This window comes from Neovison vison, chromosome 12 (genome assembly GCF_020171115.1).
Source record: "Neovison vison isolate M4711 chromosome 12, ASM_NN_V1, whole genome shotgun sequence".
NCBI classification, from domain to species: domain Eukaryota; kingdom Metazoa; phylum Chordata; class Mammalia; order Carnivora; family Mustelidae; genus Neogale; species Neogale vison.
Genome location: NC_058102.1, coordinates 141598059 through 141615411, shown reverse-complemented (window position 1 = coordinate 141615411; position 17353 = coordinate 141598059). Strand labels below are relative to the sequence as shown.

Below are 17353 nucleotides of genomic sequence, written 5' to 3'. Positions count from 1 at the left end.
ATTTAGGGAAGTTGGCGCAACTTCCACACGGGTTCCTGAAACAAGTTTTTGAGATTGGTCCTGCGGCTCGGAGGAGGAAGGGAGAAATTAGTGGCATCCTTAAGGACCCAAAGAACGCAGGGCCAGTGGTCCTCATTGTATCTCCATGTATCATTGGATAATTGGACCCCTACAAACATAATTCTCAGTGACCCGCCTGCGAAACTGTCCTTGTCCCCGCAACTCTGGTTCCTCCAGGTTGACAGTTCTAATTTGCAAAAGGGGGAATGCTTTTGGCATGGGACACACAGGGGTCCCACTGAAATATCAGCTACCATTGCCAGCTGGGCAGTTCAGCCAGGGGTCAGCACACAGAAAGAGAAGTCATTGTGCAGGCAGGAGTGATTGACCGTGATCGTTAGGAACCCACGCAGCAGTTACACAGTGGGCAGCAAGGAGACCTGGTCGGCATCCAAGTGGTCTGGTTCAGTGTCTCTTGGTATTCTCTTGCCCCATGTTGATGGACCATGGGCAGCTTCAGCAGCCACTTGAGCACTCTCAGCCTTCTGCAGGCTAATCTCCATCCCAGACATGACTTCCTGGGGGAACTGAACCTGTGACATACGGTTATGTGTGTGTGTGGGGGGGTTGTTCTTGCTTTGAGGAGACTCATGCTGAAGTATTTTTCGGTTAAGTGTGATGAAGTTTGCAACTTACTTTCAAACTGTTCTGAAAAAAAAAATGTGTGTATATGTATAGAGTAAATGTAACAAAGCATTAACAATTGGTGAATCTAGGTGAAGTATATGCCTGTGCTTACACTTTTCTATTTCAACTTTGCTGTAGGTTTGAAATTTTCTGAAATAAAGGATTAAGGAGCTGAACACACACGCGCGCGCGCGCACACACACACACACACACACACACAGAGGCAAATGAAGAAGGGTCTAATATAGAAATCAGAAGGAGCCTCCAGCCCTGGGGGATAAAAATATATTATATGATTATAAAAAATAAAAAATTAAAAAAAAGAAGGAGCCTCCAGAAATATTGAAGGTACAGCAAAAGAACAAGCTATTGTGAAATCCAAGATATAAGATAGTTTCAAAATTAAGATAGTGTTCAACACTATCAACTACAAAATGGTCAAGTAAGGCTAAGACTAAAAGTGTCTAGTGGAGTGTGCTTCCCAAAGGTCCCTGATAATCTTAGGGATACAAGTGTCATTGAAGAAGATATTATAGGCACCCTGCCACCAAGCATCATCTCTGCAGAATTGTCATTTGGCTGAAGCACCACATTTTCAGTTGTACTGTGGTTTTTTTTTTTTAAAGATTTTATTTATTTATTTGACAGATAGAGATCACAAGTAGGCAGAGAAGCAGGCAGAGAGAGAGAGAGGGAAGCAGGCTCCCCGCTGAGCAGAGAGCCCGACGCGGGGCTCGATCCCAGGACCCTGAGATCATGACCCAAGCCGAAGGCAGCGGCTTAATCCACTGAGCCACCCAGGCGCCCCTGTACTGTGGTTTTAAGACTCCTAAAAATTGAGTATCTATTATGTTCACAGTTCTGGAATACTCCCTATAGGGAGAACGTAGATCCACTCAGAAACACGATTTATTGAGAAAGGCACATAAACTCAGATACTAAATGCACTGTGCCAAGCAGAAGAACAGAGAAACTGACAGGAAAATACAGAGGAGAGAGATGAGGGGAAGGAAGGAAGGAATAGTCCAGAAGCTTGGGGTGGGGTCAGGGGGCACACAAAAGGGCATATTTAAGAGATCATTAGATCAGCCATTACAATTGCCTTCAGGCTGGGTAATATTTACAAATCGAGATATTTATCACAAAGTCCAGATTTCCGGCAGTTTGGAGAGATCTGGCACACTTGTCCGGGGCTGGGAGAAGAGCCTGGAGTAGACAACAGTTCCCCACTCTCTCAGCCCGCTCCATCGATTTAAGGTACTTGTTTGCCCCCGTCAGTAGGCAACTGAGTTTTACTGAACTCAGGGCTGGGATTCAAAGGAGGCGAGTGAGGAGGTATTTAGGGGAAGTGGCTTGGATTCTTAAAAATACTAAATTAAAATATGACTGATCGCCAGTTCTCTGGTGCTCCCATAAATTTTGCACCAAGGCTCGTGTCTCACTCGCCTCCTTCTAACCTCCGAGTAGCGTGGGCTTGATTTAACCTACACAATCTTAAGCAGCAGCATAGGCAAGATCAGATCCGATCAGATCCGCATTTGGGGGCACTGAAGTTCCCACGCTCCAAATCCCGCCCCTGCGCTCACAGCCTCTCGGGTTCCCACTTCCCTCTAACACCTGCATTTCAATTTCATATCCTGACTCCCTCTTTGGCCCCTAAGCCGCTCACGGTCCCCTCTCCCTTCCCCTCCAAGCGAGCCCACCCGGGAAGGCCCCAAGCACCTGCCTCCTCGGGCGCATCCTCCACCTGCGCTCAGCCCAGCCGTTTCCTGCATCCTTCCAGGCCCGAGAGTCGCTACCGACGCCATCGCTCTGCTCCAACAGGGCGGAGCTTCCTCATTGGCGCGCTCAGCATTCGGCTAGTGCTGCCTCGCCCCGGCGACCGTCCAGCGGGAGGCGGAGCGAGCCCAAAATGGCGGCTCTCAGGCTGGCGCGCTCCGTGCTGCTGGCGCTTTGAGGTGGTCGCCAGGGGTCGGGGGGACGATTTCCCCGCCGCGGGGGCCCTAGAGGATGAATCGAGGGCTCTGCTAAGGTTAGGCGGTGGGGGTGGAGAGAGTGGCAGCAAGGGCTGCGGTGGAGTCCACGGAGCGGGATGTGCGAGAGTTACTCCAGGTCGTTGTTGAGGGTCTCGGTGGCGCAGATCTGCCAGGCGCTGGGCTGGGACTCGGTGCAACTCAGCGCCTGCCACCTCCTCACGGACGTGCTGCAGCGCTATCTGCAGCAGTTGGGACGGGGCTGCCATCGGTACTCTGAGCTGTGTGAGTACCGGGCTGGGTGCGGGAGGGCTGCCTCTGGCCAGTCACGAGTGACACCTCCGGTCTTCCCTTCTCTGTCTCCGCGTCTCCGAGGTGTTCGTCCTTTACCCCTACCCAGAGATCGGGCATTTTCTCGGCCTCTGACGCCCCTCGGATTCCACTGCCCCTGGAAACTCCAGTCATCCCTTTGGTGCCTCTTCCTCACCCACTAACTTCCCGCCTCCAGCCGGGACGCCGGTCCCAGCTCGCAGCTCCACACCCTCTCCCCTCTTCTCTGATCGGAAATAGGCATCGGTCTTTCTCATCATCTCGTGTTTGCTGCGTGTAGAACCACCTCCAGAATGCCTTGCAGCCTCTGTTACTTTGGTCCTTTTCCTCCCTTGCCTGCAAACTACTACAACTAGTTGTCACAGGCGCTCCGTCTACCGGCCGTTTCTTACAAGGCTAGCCATTCTTCAGCTCATAACAACACATACTCGTTGACAGCTCTGCTCCGTCGGGGACATTGCCTCTTCTTTCTGGATTTGTTCATTTCGCAGAGAGTATCCCTGCTTTCTCTGTCCCGAGGCCAGCTTTGTCAGTTTCACTTAGATTAGCTTTCACTTACATCTCCGTTGCTCATTGATTTCCTCCTTGATAGTTTTATGTCAGTGGTTATCAACGTGTAGTGGAGGGAACACAGGCAGCTTACAAGAGTCCCCAGGTGGTCTGAGCTGAAGTATTTATGATTTTTCAGGGAGTGTCCGGTAGTATCTATAGCTGATGGCATTTAATAATTCGGAATACTTAATAGAAACCACACAGCAGCGCACTAACGTGAAATAAGTGTGTGTATGTCTATTTATAGGGGGAACTACCATTCATTGAAATTTCAGGTCGTTACTCTTCAGGTGGGTAAGCTGTAGAACGGAGTGAAGTGTTTCGTGAAATATTTTGCTTCATTAAAGTGGTTCCTAGATTGGAAACTTGAGACCCACAGATACACTTTACATCTTAGGCCCCCAATTCCATTTCAGCTTGCACAGTGCTGCCAAAATAATCTGTCCATAACACACATTTGATCGTGTCATTCTTTAAAAATATTTTAGTGTGTACTCCATTGCTTACAGGTTGAAAAGTTGAAAAGCTCTTCAACAGCACATGGTTTTCGTCGTGAGCTTTTTCTTACATCCTACGGTTCTTACTGCAACCATGTGAACTACCTGCCTTATCCAAAACATTGTAAACTATCCATTCCTATACATGTGGGGTTTCCCAGAGTATCCTTCACTCCCTGGTCTACCCGTGGTAGTACTACTACTACCACGTAGTACTACTTCTATTTTGAGATTCACTTATCACTTGATTTGGGAAACTCAAGTCATCTGTCCTCAGAATTCTGTGCCTATTCCTGTATGGAACACTGTGTCTTATAACTATCTGTGTCTGTTTCTCACCCTTGCCTTTTCTTCTCCCCAGACGGTAACTTTATTGTATTAGTACTATATTAGCACTAGTACGGTGCCATCATATACTAGGCACCCAGGAGATATTTGCTGAGTAGATGAATGAACTGACAACCTACTACAATACTAGCTGTTTAGTCACTTGACTTTTTGAGTTCCAAAATGTGTATTTTTGGAAAGCTCGATTTCACTGATCTTTCTGATATAAATACAGCACTGCAAAGTAACTCTCATTCAATATTATCTGGAAAGTATACCACCAGCACACTGCTCTCTTGGCTTTTGCTTCTTTTCCTTCCCTCCACCCGCTTCATGGTCCCTGAGTATACTGTTGTGGTTGTACACAGTCCAGCTTGTGTTTTTGCTACCAAGTTCCCTAAATAAGGACAGATGTTCTGTGTTTTTAGGTAATGACAATATCCCCTAAATACATAGTTACCTTTCCTGCCTTATACACAGAACCAGAGTATGTGCTGGCACCGCAAGTAACCAGGTGTTCCAGAGTCGAGTAATCATTGCCGTGTGTTAATGCTAACCCCTTTTCTTTTTTTTTTTTTTAAAGATTTTATTTATTTATTTGACAGAGAGAGATCACAAGTAGGCAGAGAGGCAGGCAGAGAGAGAGGAGGAAGCAGGCTCCCCGCTGAGCAGAGAGCCCGATGCGGGACTTGATCCCAGGACCCCGAGATCATGACCTGAGCCGAAGGCAGCGGCTTAACCCACTGAGCCACCCAGGCGCCCTAACCCCTTTTCTAATTACCCAATTTCGGTAGTCTGTTTGCTTGCTTTTAGTGACAATGTGATTATCAGGTTCATGATCATGGTTTTGTGACTTACTGAAAATGCTGGTTCCTGGTATACTTATTAGTTATGGACTATCCTAGTTTTAAGCTCGAATTTTGACCTCAGGTTACCACTGTGCAGTCTTCTATTCTCCTCCTTTAAATCCTCTTTTACTTTTTGACAACATTCACTGAGCACCACTGAGAACTGAGCACTGCGACCCCTGGGTGGCACAGTGGTTTAAGCGGCCCACTCTTGATTTTGGCTAAAGTCATGATCTCAGGGTCGTAAAATCAAGCCCAGTGTTAGACTCTACACTCAGAGCACTCGGTGCCGCGTCTGCTTGAGATTCTGTCTCTCTGCCCTTCCCCCCTGCTTGCACTATAAATAAATAAATAAATAAATAAATAAATAAATAAAATCAATCTTGGAGGTGGGAAAGAACTGAGCACTGTGTTGGAGACATCAGCCCACAGGTTGTGGACAAGGGTGCGGACTGAACAAAATAAACTGATGGTGTTTGCTCCTTCTTGAAAAAATTGCTCTCAAGTTGAAGCAAGTAGCAGAAGTTGCCATCCGTACATTTCCCTAAGTAATGATTTGTGAAAGCATTCTGGGCAGGTGTTTCTCGCTGTTTTGTGTCATGTATTAAATACGTGCGTGTGCACTGAAAGTGGGTTCTAAATATTTCAGAATGACTCTCTGGGACGGGTACTTGGGACAAGAATTGCATGATAATAGGCAGTAACTGCAAAAGGAAGAAGGTAAAGGAGAGATGGCTGGGGGCTGGGGCAGGACGACTTCGTGGGAAAGATGAGAGTTGAATTGGGCTTCGAAGCCTGCCTGCATAGACATGGAGTGGACGCCAGGCCAGAGAAAAGCATCACCTACGATACCCAAGTAGGACCGATTGTGATGAAGTACCAGTGAGGCGGCCAGCTTGAGCTGTGTGGCCCGTTCATTAGGACGGTGTTCTAAGACACGTGAAACAGTGAAATCAGGTTTGGGAGGGACTTAGAGGAAATGAAAGCATGATCAGAAACACTGTGCTTCTAAGGAGGGAAACGATGTGATGAAAGTGGTTGTCTTAAGAAAATAGTGTTCTTGTTGAGTGCAAGAAGACTCAGGTGAGGACACCTGGAAACTGAACTGGAAGTGACAGTAGGAAGAGAGGGAAAGAAAGAGTTTTGAAATCTTTGGCTAGACATGGGCAGGAAGAGGGGAGAACCAGAGGGTCTTGTGTTGAAATTGGAAAGCCTATAGAAGAATTCAAGATGATCATTTATTCTGGGCTAAGAGAATACCAATGCTTTTCCTAGGAATAGAAGAGTTGAAATGCATATCTACAGCATTAAGAGAAAAAAATGAATATCCATTTTATTTATCCCTGCTATTTTCTACATCATGGAAGTAACCCCGACTTGTAGCAAAATTGAGAGACAGCAGAAGTGTTTGAAGTTACAAGTTAGTCTCCTGCTTCTTTCCCTCTGCACTGCAGCTTTCAGCCCCTGAAATTGTGAACAGTTGGATGTCTATCCTTCCAGAACTTTTTTATGTGGGCGTGAGCAAGCGTGTGTCTAATTTTTATAAACTTTGGGTTATTTTCATTTTACAGCATGATTTAATTTCAGACATACTGAATTTGAAGTGATCATAGGAAATTTCAGTTAAAAAACAAAACAAAAAACACCACTTTCGTAAAGAGAATTTCACCTTAACTTTGTATCCTTCTATTTCTGTCCATTTTTGTATGGTGTCTTCTAATAACATTTAAAATCTGTTCATAAATTATCTCTCTGAGCTAAGTGTTTTCTGTAAATTTTCTTGGATTTAAAAAACTGATTCAGTGGCATAGTGTCCCCTCGTCCGCAGGGAATGCGTTCCAAGACCCCCCAGTGGATGCCTAAAAGCACGAATAGTACCAAACACTCGCCCTTGTGATGAGGCGAAATGACAAAATTCCCACGTGGTGAGGTGAACCGAGGTGACTGATGTAGGCGTTGTGACATAGTGTTAGGCTGCTGTTGACCCTCCGATGATGAGTCAGGACGATCGTCTGCTGCTTCACCGCACTGACTGTGGGTCACCAAAACCAGACAGAGTTCAATCTGGGATGGCAGGGGAGGAAGCACTTGAGTTCATTCAACAAATACTTAGAGTGCCACCTGTTTTAGGTTCCAGAGATGCATCCCTGAACCATGGTGACAATATAATGGACATTTACGTAGCACAGCATTCTAGTTGCTTGATTAAAAAAACAGTAGTGGTAATATTTACTGGGCATTTACATTTCGTCAGTCACTGTTCGTTGGTAAACTGCTTCTGATATTTATTCGGTCCTAGCCGACTGTTGTGTGAACGGTCTGCTTGTCGGATCCTTTTTCAAACTGACTTCAGGAAGCAGCTTTCTCGTGTTTAAACAGCATGCTGTTTTGTTCAGAGTCTATTAAATTCTTCCCAATAACTCAGTCTTAAGTATATCTAGCATATTTGATTCTGAGCTACCTGCGAACCTCATACTTCTTAATATTTTAAAAAGTATTCATGGAATTTTCTTAAAATAATTTGCTTGGCTCTTGACTTTGTTTCAGATGGCCGGACAGACCCAATTTTGGATGATGTTGGTGAAGCTTTCCAGCTTATGGGGGTCAGTCTTCATGAACTAGAAGACTATATTCACAATATTGAACCTGTGACTTTCCCACATCAAATTCCTTCATTTCCTGTAAGTAAGAACAATGTCCTTCAATTTCCTCAACCTGGAAGTAAAGATGCAGAGGAAAGAAAAGAATACATTCCTGATTACATGCCACCCATTGTGTCTTCGCAAGAAGGTTTGTGATTTTTTTCTTTGTTGTTTACTCATACATTTGTAACGATTTTAATGCAATTTTAATCTTACTTTTCCTGAATTATATAAAACGCTATGCCAACATACAAATTCTAGAAATGCAATCAAAATGTTTTAATGTTGTTTGCAGACTAGTCTAACCTTTAAGCCAACAAACTTGGACTGGCATCACCCGGCGGAGCTATGGCACAGCGAAGGTTATGTCGGACGAGGCACCTATTTCCTTTCTAAATTTTCAGGCTTCTATTTCCTTTCTAAATTTTCAATAATAGATGTATTATATGGGAACAGGATATTAAATCGGTTAGAAAATCTTTGCATCATAAAGGAAAATTGGGGTTGCTCTTTTCCCGTCCTCTTATTGTAAATGTGAGTTAGATGATACTGGAAACAGACAGTGAGTAAATATTCACTAGGCACTAGTCATGCAGATTTACCTTCATTTTTTAACGAGGAATAGAAATATTTATTGTTTGGCCATATGTAATTTTTGATTAAAAAATAATAGCTAACCAGGTGTAGTTGTCAATCAAGGCAGAGTTCCTTCCTCCCTGGGTGATTTTACGTGTTGATCATCTAAGTTCACTAAGGTTCTAAAGAGATACATAGTAATTTCTGATCTCTCATGCACATAATTTTTCCTTGTAAAGGTGGAAAAGTTGCAGTTCGTTTCCTTTTTACTTGTATGTTTGCACCATTTTACCTTCCGCCAACAATACTCCAAGGTTCCCATTTCTTGTAATTCGTTTCTTATAATCTCCGGTTCCAATTTAATGGCATCTTGGAGCGCTCCCCATTTGTTTCGTGGACTAGCTTTAGACTTGGAATAGTTGTACAGTCTGTGTGTCGGTGTTGCCCCATTTGAAAAACTGAGGAAGAACGGGCCCTATGTGGGGAGGGCTGACTGTGTGTTGGCGTCCCCTCCTCGGACACTGCGGATCTTGGGTGCAGGGGGACCCTCCCCTGGAGCACTGGTGCTGTCCGTGATGGGTCAGGGAGGCAGCACCGTACCCAGGCTTGTTGGTAGCTGTATATGTGTGGAAATTTGGATAGGCAGGTGTCCTAGTTTTCGCAGTTGAGTGGCTTGGGAAGCTGACGTTGTTTCTCAGCTCAGCACTTGCCTGCTGTGGGGTCTTGGGGATACTGGCCGAAGCAGGCATTGGTATCACCGAGCGCTTCACACAGAGCGTGCCTTCCGGAAATGTTCTTAAACTGAGTGAAGTGCTATTTGTGAGGTCTTGTCTGTGGAAGTTCGTTGTTTCTTCTTTCCAGGCCTACTTTTGTACTAGTAACAGCAGGACTTGCAAATCCACAGATGTATCTCAGTCATCCCAACTTTCCATGGTACCTGCTTAAAATTCTCTCTCCTCCTCACCACTGATTTTTGTTGTTGTTGTTGTTATCTGTAGCCTGTATTACCTTTGAGGAAATCTTGCTCTTTCTAGCCCCCATGGGAGGTCTGAAACCCCTCATTCCCTAATGACAGCGTCTTTGACCTTAGAAACCTGTATTTATTACAACTTCTCTAAACACATATTTGTTTATTTTAAAAATAATAACCATTGCATTTCAGTATCAACATTATCAAAGGAGGGTTTTTTGGGCAGAGGCCTGGTTAGTAGCTGGATTGCAGAGAATTCTGGATTGCAGATCATGAATATCAAGCAGGCCAAGAATTTCCTTCTTTGCTCTTGTCCCCCACTGTGATTTAGTAAGCATCGTAGACATCTTCGTGAAAGCAGTGTGAAGTTAGCCCGTGATACGGTAGCTGAAAGGCCACTCACAGGGACAAGAAGTACAAAATTTGCAATTGTGCTGAGAAAGCATGAATGGTAATTCAGTGCTGGGAGGAACCTTACGGTGTTACAGAGGAGGAAACTGAGGGAGACGCGCTAATGTAAGTAACCAGCATGTCAGCGAGTCTCTGGGTGGCGGGTGATGATGAGTCTGAGATCGGTGAATTAGCGGTAAGTTTCACCAGCCAGGAATTCTGTGTGTGATCAGTTGGCATGTTTTTGAACCCAAACTACTATCTTCTCCATTTATAACACTTTAGTCCATTTTTTCTGGGCCTTTTGGAGCTTTCTAAATCTATTTTGTGGTTTGCATCTCTTTTTGTCTCCTCTTCTACCTCCTGTTTAACAAACTGCTTAATTTTTTTTTTCCTGGCCTTTTAAAAAATTTGGACTCAGATGGACGTTTGATTAATCTTAACCCGTGACTCACACACAAGCTCATCATTGGTCCATACATAACCTGCATTTATTCACTTAGAGAGTTTATTGAATCATTTTTAATAATGTGATAAACCCTGCCAAGCTCCCTACTGAAAACTAAGCTGAGGACTTTGATAGTCATCAGCATTTAACCACTTAGTCCTTCTCGTTTTATTTTTATAGCCTCCAAATGCTGTGCAAGGAAATTCATGGTTCGCGCTTGTAAATACTGCCCCAGAATCAATATCAGTATGTACTGTAAGATACCAATAACGGAGTATGAGAAACAATTTTGGGATTTTAACACTGACTTCGGTCTGAAATTACTACAGTAATTTTTTGAGTCTCTCTTCTGAATTATTTGAGGCCAAAGAAGAAAATCTTATTTAATTCATTAATATAAATTATAAACATTTTGAAAGGAAAATAACATAAGCCTTGAACACGTCTTTCTTCAGCTAAGGGTTACAGATTCCCTCAGGAGCAGAACGATTGCTGATTCCTCAGGTGGGCACAGGGTCCGCAGGACGCGAGAAGTGATAGAACAGTAAGATGCTTACCAGACCTCTTCCTGCTAGTCCGGGAGGTGGTTATAAAACGCAGTCCTGTGGTTACCATTCTTTAATAGAGCTCCCAAGTCAGTGTCGTAAATCATTCACAATCTGAAACCTCTTTTCTCCCCCACGGGTACAGCGTGTTCGAAAGTTCCCAGTATTCTGGTTCGCGGTGCGGAGCGCGGTGCGGAGCGCGGTGCGGCGGTGCACACCTGTGGGCGTCCTGCTTGTTCCCCGGCTCCTTCATTTGCTTTTTAATTCCTTAAGAGTCACAGACAGGCCAGACTTGAGTCATGAACTACAACGAGCGGAGTATGGTCACGAGACTACGCGCTTCTCGATCGTTCAGCTGGGTTCGTGTCGGGAGAGCACGAGAGGAGCCTTGTCTGCTCGCGGCACCGTGAGCGCTCTGCCAAGGGCGTGGCACCAGGTGGCCGTGGAGGAAGCCCGGGCCCCGGAGCCACTCGGGCGTGACTCGGTGGCTCCTTGAGTTTATCATCTTCCCGCCTTGCTTTGCCGCTCCGAACTCCATAGGCGTCCTGTGTAAGAGGCTTAGTAATCCTGCCGCATGGATGTCCGCGAGCATCGGGTGAGAGCGGCGAGCGAGCATTCGTGTAGACGTGGACAGAAGGGAAGGGCGAGTGGGCCATTCGTGTAGATGCGGACGGTGCTTCCCGGAGAGGACGCGGAGCCGTGAATGTTCGTCCTCACTCGTAAGGAATTTCCTTCTCAGTTGAAACACAGTATACATTTGTGAAGTGCGTCTTCAAGGAGAATAAGTCCAGGACGGTGGTGGTCCTAGGCTCGGGCTGCAGGAACGCACAGGTGACAGGTGGGCTGGAGCAGATGCGGACGAGGAGCACTCGGACCCCCCGCGGCTCGGGGTGACTCGGGAGAGGACCCAGAGGGAATGTTTGCCGCTTGCATCCACTTGTAGGTTTAGATATGGGACCTCTCTGACGATGTTTTATAAACGCGGGTTTTGCTAAGACTGTTCCAGTGCTGATGGCTGGCACCCGGTGTGTTTTATCCAAGAACATTCTCTCCTCCGCTTGCCATACATATTTTCAGATTCACACGCGTAACATATTTTTTGCTCCCTGTTTTGTTGTGCTGAAGAATGTCTGAAAATAGCATATTATGCCAGAGTCCTCGTTGGGTTCTGAGGGTGGGCACTGGATCGCTGGTCTAGGAGAGTCTTCTAGGCGGCCTGTGGATTGGTCCAAGCTATCTGTGTGAGAACAAGAGAAGTGGAAGGCATTTGCTCGGCTTTCCTTACACTAAGAAACTTACCCACCTAACCTTGCACTTGGTAAAGATACTGTGATGTTTTGGGTTTCTGGGTTTTTTTTAAATTTCTAAATGGACTTTTTCTTTAAAATAGTTTTAGCTTGACCGACAACTTGAGAAGGTAAGTACAGAGTTCCCTTACATGCTCTACCCAGCTTCCCCATTACTAATCTTACATTAGTGTGCTACCTTCATTATAATCAATGAACCAGTATTGATATTTTATTATTAACTAAAATCCATGATCTTTAGTGTTCACCTGATGTCCTTTTCAGGTTCCAGGAGCCCAGCCAGGATGCCGGTGGTTTTATTGTCATGTCTTCTTGGCTCTTGTGGGCTGTGACTTCCTCAGACTCTGCTGGTTTTCGATGACCTTGACAGTTTTAGTTATAGAATGCCCCTCTCCTGGAATTTGATCAGATGGGGCTTACTCGTTTGGGGGAGCAAGGCCCCAGAGGGAAAGATCACGTCATGTCAGGGGTGTGGGCTGTTGGTGCGGTTTACTGCTGCCGAGGCTGACCTGGACCGCCTGGTTCAGTCGGTGTCTCCCCTTGAAGTTACTCTCTCCCTCCCTCCCGTGCTGTCCTCTTTGGAAGGAAGTTGCCACGAACAGCCTGTACGGAGTTGGGAGTTAGACGCCCCCGCTAAAGGTGGACTATCTTCGTAAATTAAACTCCTCTGCGGGAGTTCTTTGGAGCTCTTTTGATTTGTCTCTTTCCTCCCCGGGCTTCCTATTTTCATAATCGAGCCCTTCTGAAAAATAAACATTTACAAGTTTAAAATAACAAAAGTAACAGGAGCATTGAAAAATAAAACATTGTCCAGGTATATGAAGCATAAAATGAAAGGTCCTCCTCACTTTCCGTACACTCCCAATTCCCACGAGTAACCTTGTTTAACAGGTACGAATCCTTCGAGATCTTTTCACATGAGACACTGTGACTTCTGAGTCAAGACTCGGTGTCCACTCCGAAGTCTGCCATTTATTTCTCAAGCTGTGCACTCTGACTTCTACCCACATCCCTTCCTTGGAACGGCAGTCACTGTGACCACCAATTCCTACCTAATTGGCTGACCTAAATGACATTTTTATCCTAACTGCTCTCTTGGGGGAGATGTAGCTTTGTGAATCATTATAAGGCAGATACCTCTTAAACCACATCCTAGTTCACCATAAAACTACCCCAGAAGCTCCTCCCAACCCCATGTGCCCAGCCGCACTCACAGCCCCTTGTCCGTTCCCTCCGAAGTAATCCCATCCGAAGCTCATAGGGGTTGCTTCTTGCCTTCAGTTCTATCAGTCAACTGTGCAGCCCTAGCCCCTTTAGCGTAAGCCACCCCCACTTACATAATGACGTGTCTTCTAAGTCTCTTTTCCTATGCAGGCCCCCACCTCCCAGCCCAATCCCTGCCTTTTTCTTACCATTTATTTGTTGGGGAATCGGGTCATTTGACTGGAACGATTGCCCGCAGCGGATTTTGCTGATGGTGCGCTCATAGTGTGGTCCAGTGTGTTTCTGCACATTGGCCGCGAGGATCTCAGGCTGGATCAGGCTCTGGTTTAGTACCTTCGGCAAGATACACGTACGGTCGTGTTCCTTCGTCAGGAGGCGGAGACGCATGTCTAGTTTTCACTTTTTTTATGTTCACGGTGTTGACACTTATACTGCATATACGCATTAATCCCTTGGAGTTGCAAGGTTTTTATTTCATTCTTTCATTAGACTAATTTTATCCGGGAAGCCTTTTGCTCATTCACTATTTAGTTATTTAGTGGCCCAGTTCAGACAGGGAAAGGAGGGTAAATGCTCGACGGTAAAGTGCTCTTTCATTTTGTGCTCTCAGTTTTCAAGGTGATGAATTGGTTCCTTATCCATAGGTGATAATTATTTATTAAATATCATTATGAACTCGTAGGTTTAAGCATATTTGATAGGTTTCTTTCATTACAATATTTACCCTTACTGCAACTCCGATTGTCCCCTCTTTGGCGAGTGGCAGCCTTTTCAGTCTGCCTTCTGACTCCTTCTCACATGGCACTAGTAGTCTTTGATGGCATCCTTGCAGCCTGGTGTATCAGAATGTTGTAGGCTTATCTTGTGTGTTCTTGTCCCACACTTGGAATCCTTTTCCAAGGAGTCCTGGCTTCCAGGGAAATGGCATTTCGTGTCCATGATCTGGGTACTCGGGGTACTTGTTACAACCGGTTATTGTTTCTAGGCAGTAAATATTTGTACTCAAGAATATATGCGCACATGTGTGTGAATGGATAGACAAGGGGCGGGTACCTCATGAGTCCGTATGGACATTTCCAATTCAGACTCAGGCCTGTGGGGTTTTTTACTGTTCTGTCATTAGATACTTTGTCCATAACTAAGAATTCTGGTTCCCAGGCATGAACAGGAGGATATAATTAGATCATCCCATAACCACACTTCCACTGCATGTGAGATGATGCATACAGTGGTAATACTGATACTGTTGTCCTTCATGATTACCGGAACAGGCTAAATTTTTTTTTTTTCCTTTTGCTCTCCTGTTACTCATCCCGATTGTCTGTGATCGCACTATATGCACCCCGTCAGGTCGTACAGCGACTTTCTTGAGGTCTGTCACCTCATACCTGAGTTTTTCTAATGTTGATTTGTGTTCTTTCATGCCTTTTAGACCATTTCAGAAGAGTCCAGTAGTGTTTTCATCTGTCTTTTTGAGTATGTGTTTCTCATGTACTTTTGTTGTCTGTAGACACGTTGGGCTGGTGTTTAGTCTCCGTTTTCTTAGGGAAGCTGTGTGTGTATGAGTGTAGCTTCGGAACATCTAGAAGAAAGCTCACAGTGCTCCCTCTCCTGTTCAGTGTGATGTGCAGAACAGGCAGCGTGCTCTCTGTGATTTTCTGTTTTCTTGTTCCACTTGTATTTGGATTTTTTCCTCTTTCCGTGATGCCAGTTTCCTGTTCTGCTTGGTCGTGATGTGGTACTAACAAGTCTCTTCTCAGTTGGCTCTGTCCTGGGCAGAGCAGTGGCGGGTCAGACACGAAAGCTCAGGACTGGACTCCTGAGCCTCCGTAGCCCCTGCCTTGGCTTCTGTGCCCACCACCCCCCTTCCTGTCCTCATCCTGGAAGAAGTCACACCCATGCAGCTTCTGGGCCACTCTTCGCACGTTGGTCCTCGAGGCTTTCAGGGAGCACCTCCTGGCTCTCTGTGGTTCTGCTCTCTCGGGCTAGTCTCCCCGTGGCTTCTGGCCATGTGCCCCGCACAGACAGGCAATACTTAGCTTTTGTGGCCCTTGATGGTCGGCCCTCACACCTCATATTTTGCTGTCGCTGCGTGAACTCTGTCCCCTCATTATGTTGCTATATTTTTAAGTGGCAGTTTGGGAAGATCCCAGAAGTACTTTGCCACACCTGCCACTTTTCTTCCCAGGATTCCCTTCATTGAACCTTTTTGCTGAATTTATCACTGTTGGGCACTTCTTTTTCTTCAGAGACAAAATACTCTTTAATTCATTCTCTGTGCCTTTCATGGGCTCATCTTCCATGGCTTTTCTGCCTCTAAACTGTGGCTGCTTCTAAAATTTGATTCTGGACCTGTTGCTTTTCTCACTGTATATAGTTTCAGTGGGTGACCGAATCTACTTTCGTGGTTTCAAGAACCAGCTGTATAGACTCCCCAGACTGCGTCTCCTGCCACGCCTCTCAGACTCTCTATCCCGTTGGCCAACTATTGATTGGTTTTCTTTTTCTCAGGAACTTACACTGGTCTTGCTCCCTCTTTCAATCCTACATTTATTCTACATTCCACCTCTTATTGCACAAAACTAAAGTCCTTTCAGGCTGCCCGAGAAGACACCCAAGACATGGATAAAGGATGCTGCCCTTAGGGAAATTTCTAAAGAATGTTGTAGAAACTGCACAGCTGTTGCGTGGCAGAGAGGTCAAGTCCTAGGTGTCTCAGTCTTAGCCTACTGTCCTGTGTACCCTTTATCACCTGGTATTATTCTCAGAATAGAGGTATAAGAAAAGAGAAAGGTTTATCTTGTGACTCTTCAAGTTTTTTTCTTTTCTTTCACACTGACCTCTTGAATACTCGTTACTGGGGGAAAATCATGTTTTGATAACATCATATTTGATTCTTTTACTCATGTTACTTTTCTTCCTACTTATTGTCATCCTTTGAAATAGTTTTTATCTAGAGCATAAGGAGTACAGGTTTTTTAAAAATTGGGTCTCTCTGGCTTTGCATTCAAACCACCAAAATTAGCCCTCAGGTGGAGATGTATGCATTCCAAGACAGAGGATAAATGTACCATCATGCTCAGATATGATAGATCATAACTTATAGTGGACTTGGTCAAAATACTCTTTCCTACTCAATTTTTTTCCTTTATTCTCTCTGGATTTATAAAAAGAAGAACACATTTCCAATATTACAGAAAGATTAGTTTTTATGTTTCTAAGTCCACAAAATAATCATTTCAAGTGTCTTATAAAAATTAAGTATTTTGATATTTTACTTGCTATTTTTCCCTTGCAGGCATCCAGAACCACAACAACAACAAAAAAAGATTTTGTTATTTTTACCCACAAATTTTAAAATCTCCGGAAATTAAACATCTCTCTTGTCCAGTTACATTTTTTCAGAATATTTCCCATACTCACGCGTGTGCATGAGCGTGTGCGTGTGTTTCAGGAGCAGCAGGTCAGCCAGCCGCGGGGCAATAGGTGTTACATGGCTGATAGTCTAATGCTTTTGTTGTAAGTTAGGATTTATTCTGTCTTGCTTGCCTGACTTTGAATCTTTTCAGGGCAGTAATTTCTTTAACTAATTACCTGCCTTAGCTACATAGAGCTTTCTTTTGTTCTGATAAAGCAATATGAAGTTGTTTGCTTCACTTATAGTGCCTATCAGCTGCTCTTGTGCCAGTGGTGCCACAGAGGAATCAAAATCACCTCGTCATTCGTTCACATAGTTGTGGAGAGCCTGCTGTATGCCAGCCATGCTGCGTATTTCTGGAGATACAGAGCTGAACGGAGAAGAAAGGGCCTTCCTAGAATCCGATCTATATGGAGAAAGAGAGATCAGGCTAATATTTACATATGATTTTAATTTATAACATGGGATATCTACCCAGTATTCTATAAGGAGTGAGGGAATCAGTGGATATTTCTAAGAAGCTGGGACAAGCTGCTTAGATTAGTGAATTCTGGTGACAATGAGAAGGATAAACTCAAGAGGGAGGGGGCTGTGGGGAGAGTGTTGCTAGAGCTGCTTG

The 17353-nt window shown here is 45.0% G+C and overlaps 1 protein-coding gene across 1 annotated transcript in view; it reads left to right on the top strand.

The window, feature by feature from the left end:
* Positions 1-2656: 2656 nt before the first annotated feature.
* TAF3 (TATA-box binding protein associated factor 3) overlaps positions 2657-17353 on the top strand; it is a 174191-nt gene continuing 159494 nt past the window's right edge. The window contains exons 1-2 of the mRNA XM_044229207.1: positions 2657-2945; positions 7762-8004. Of these exons, the coding sequence (XP_044085142.1) occupies positions 2780-2945; positions 7762-8004 (409 nt within the window). The 5' untranslated portion in view covers positions 2657-2779. The remainder of the gene's footprint in view (positions 2946-7761; positions 8005-17353) is intronic.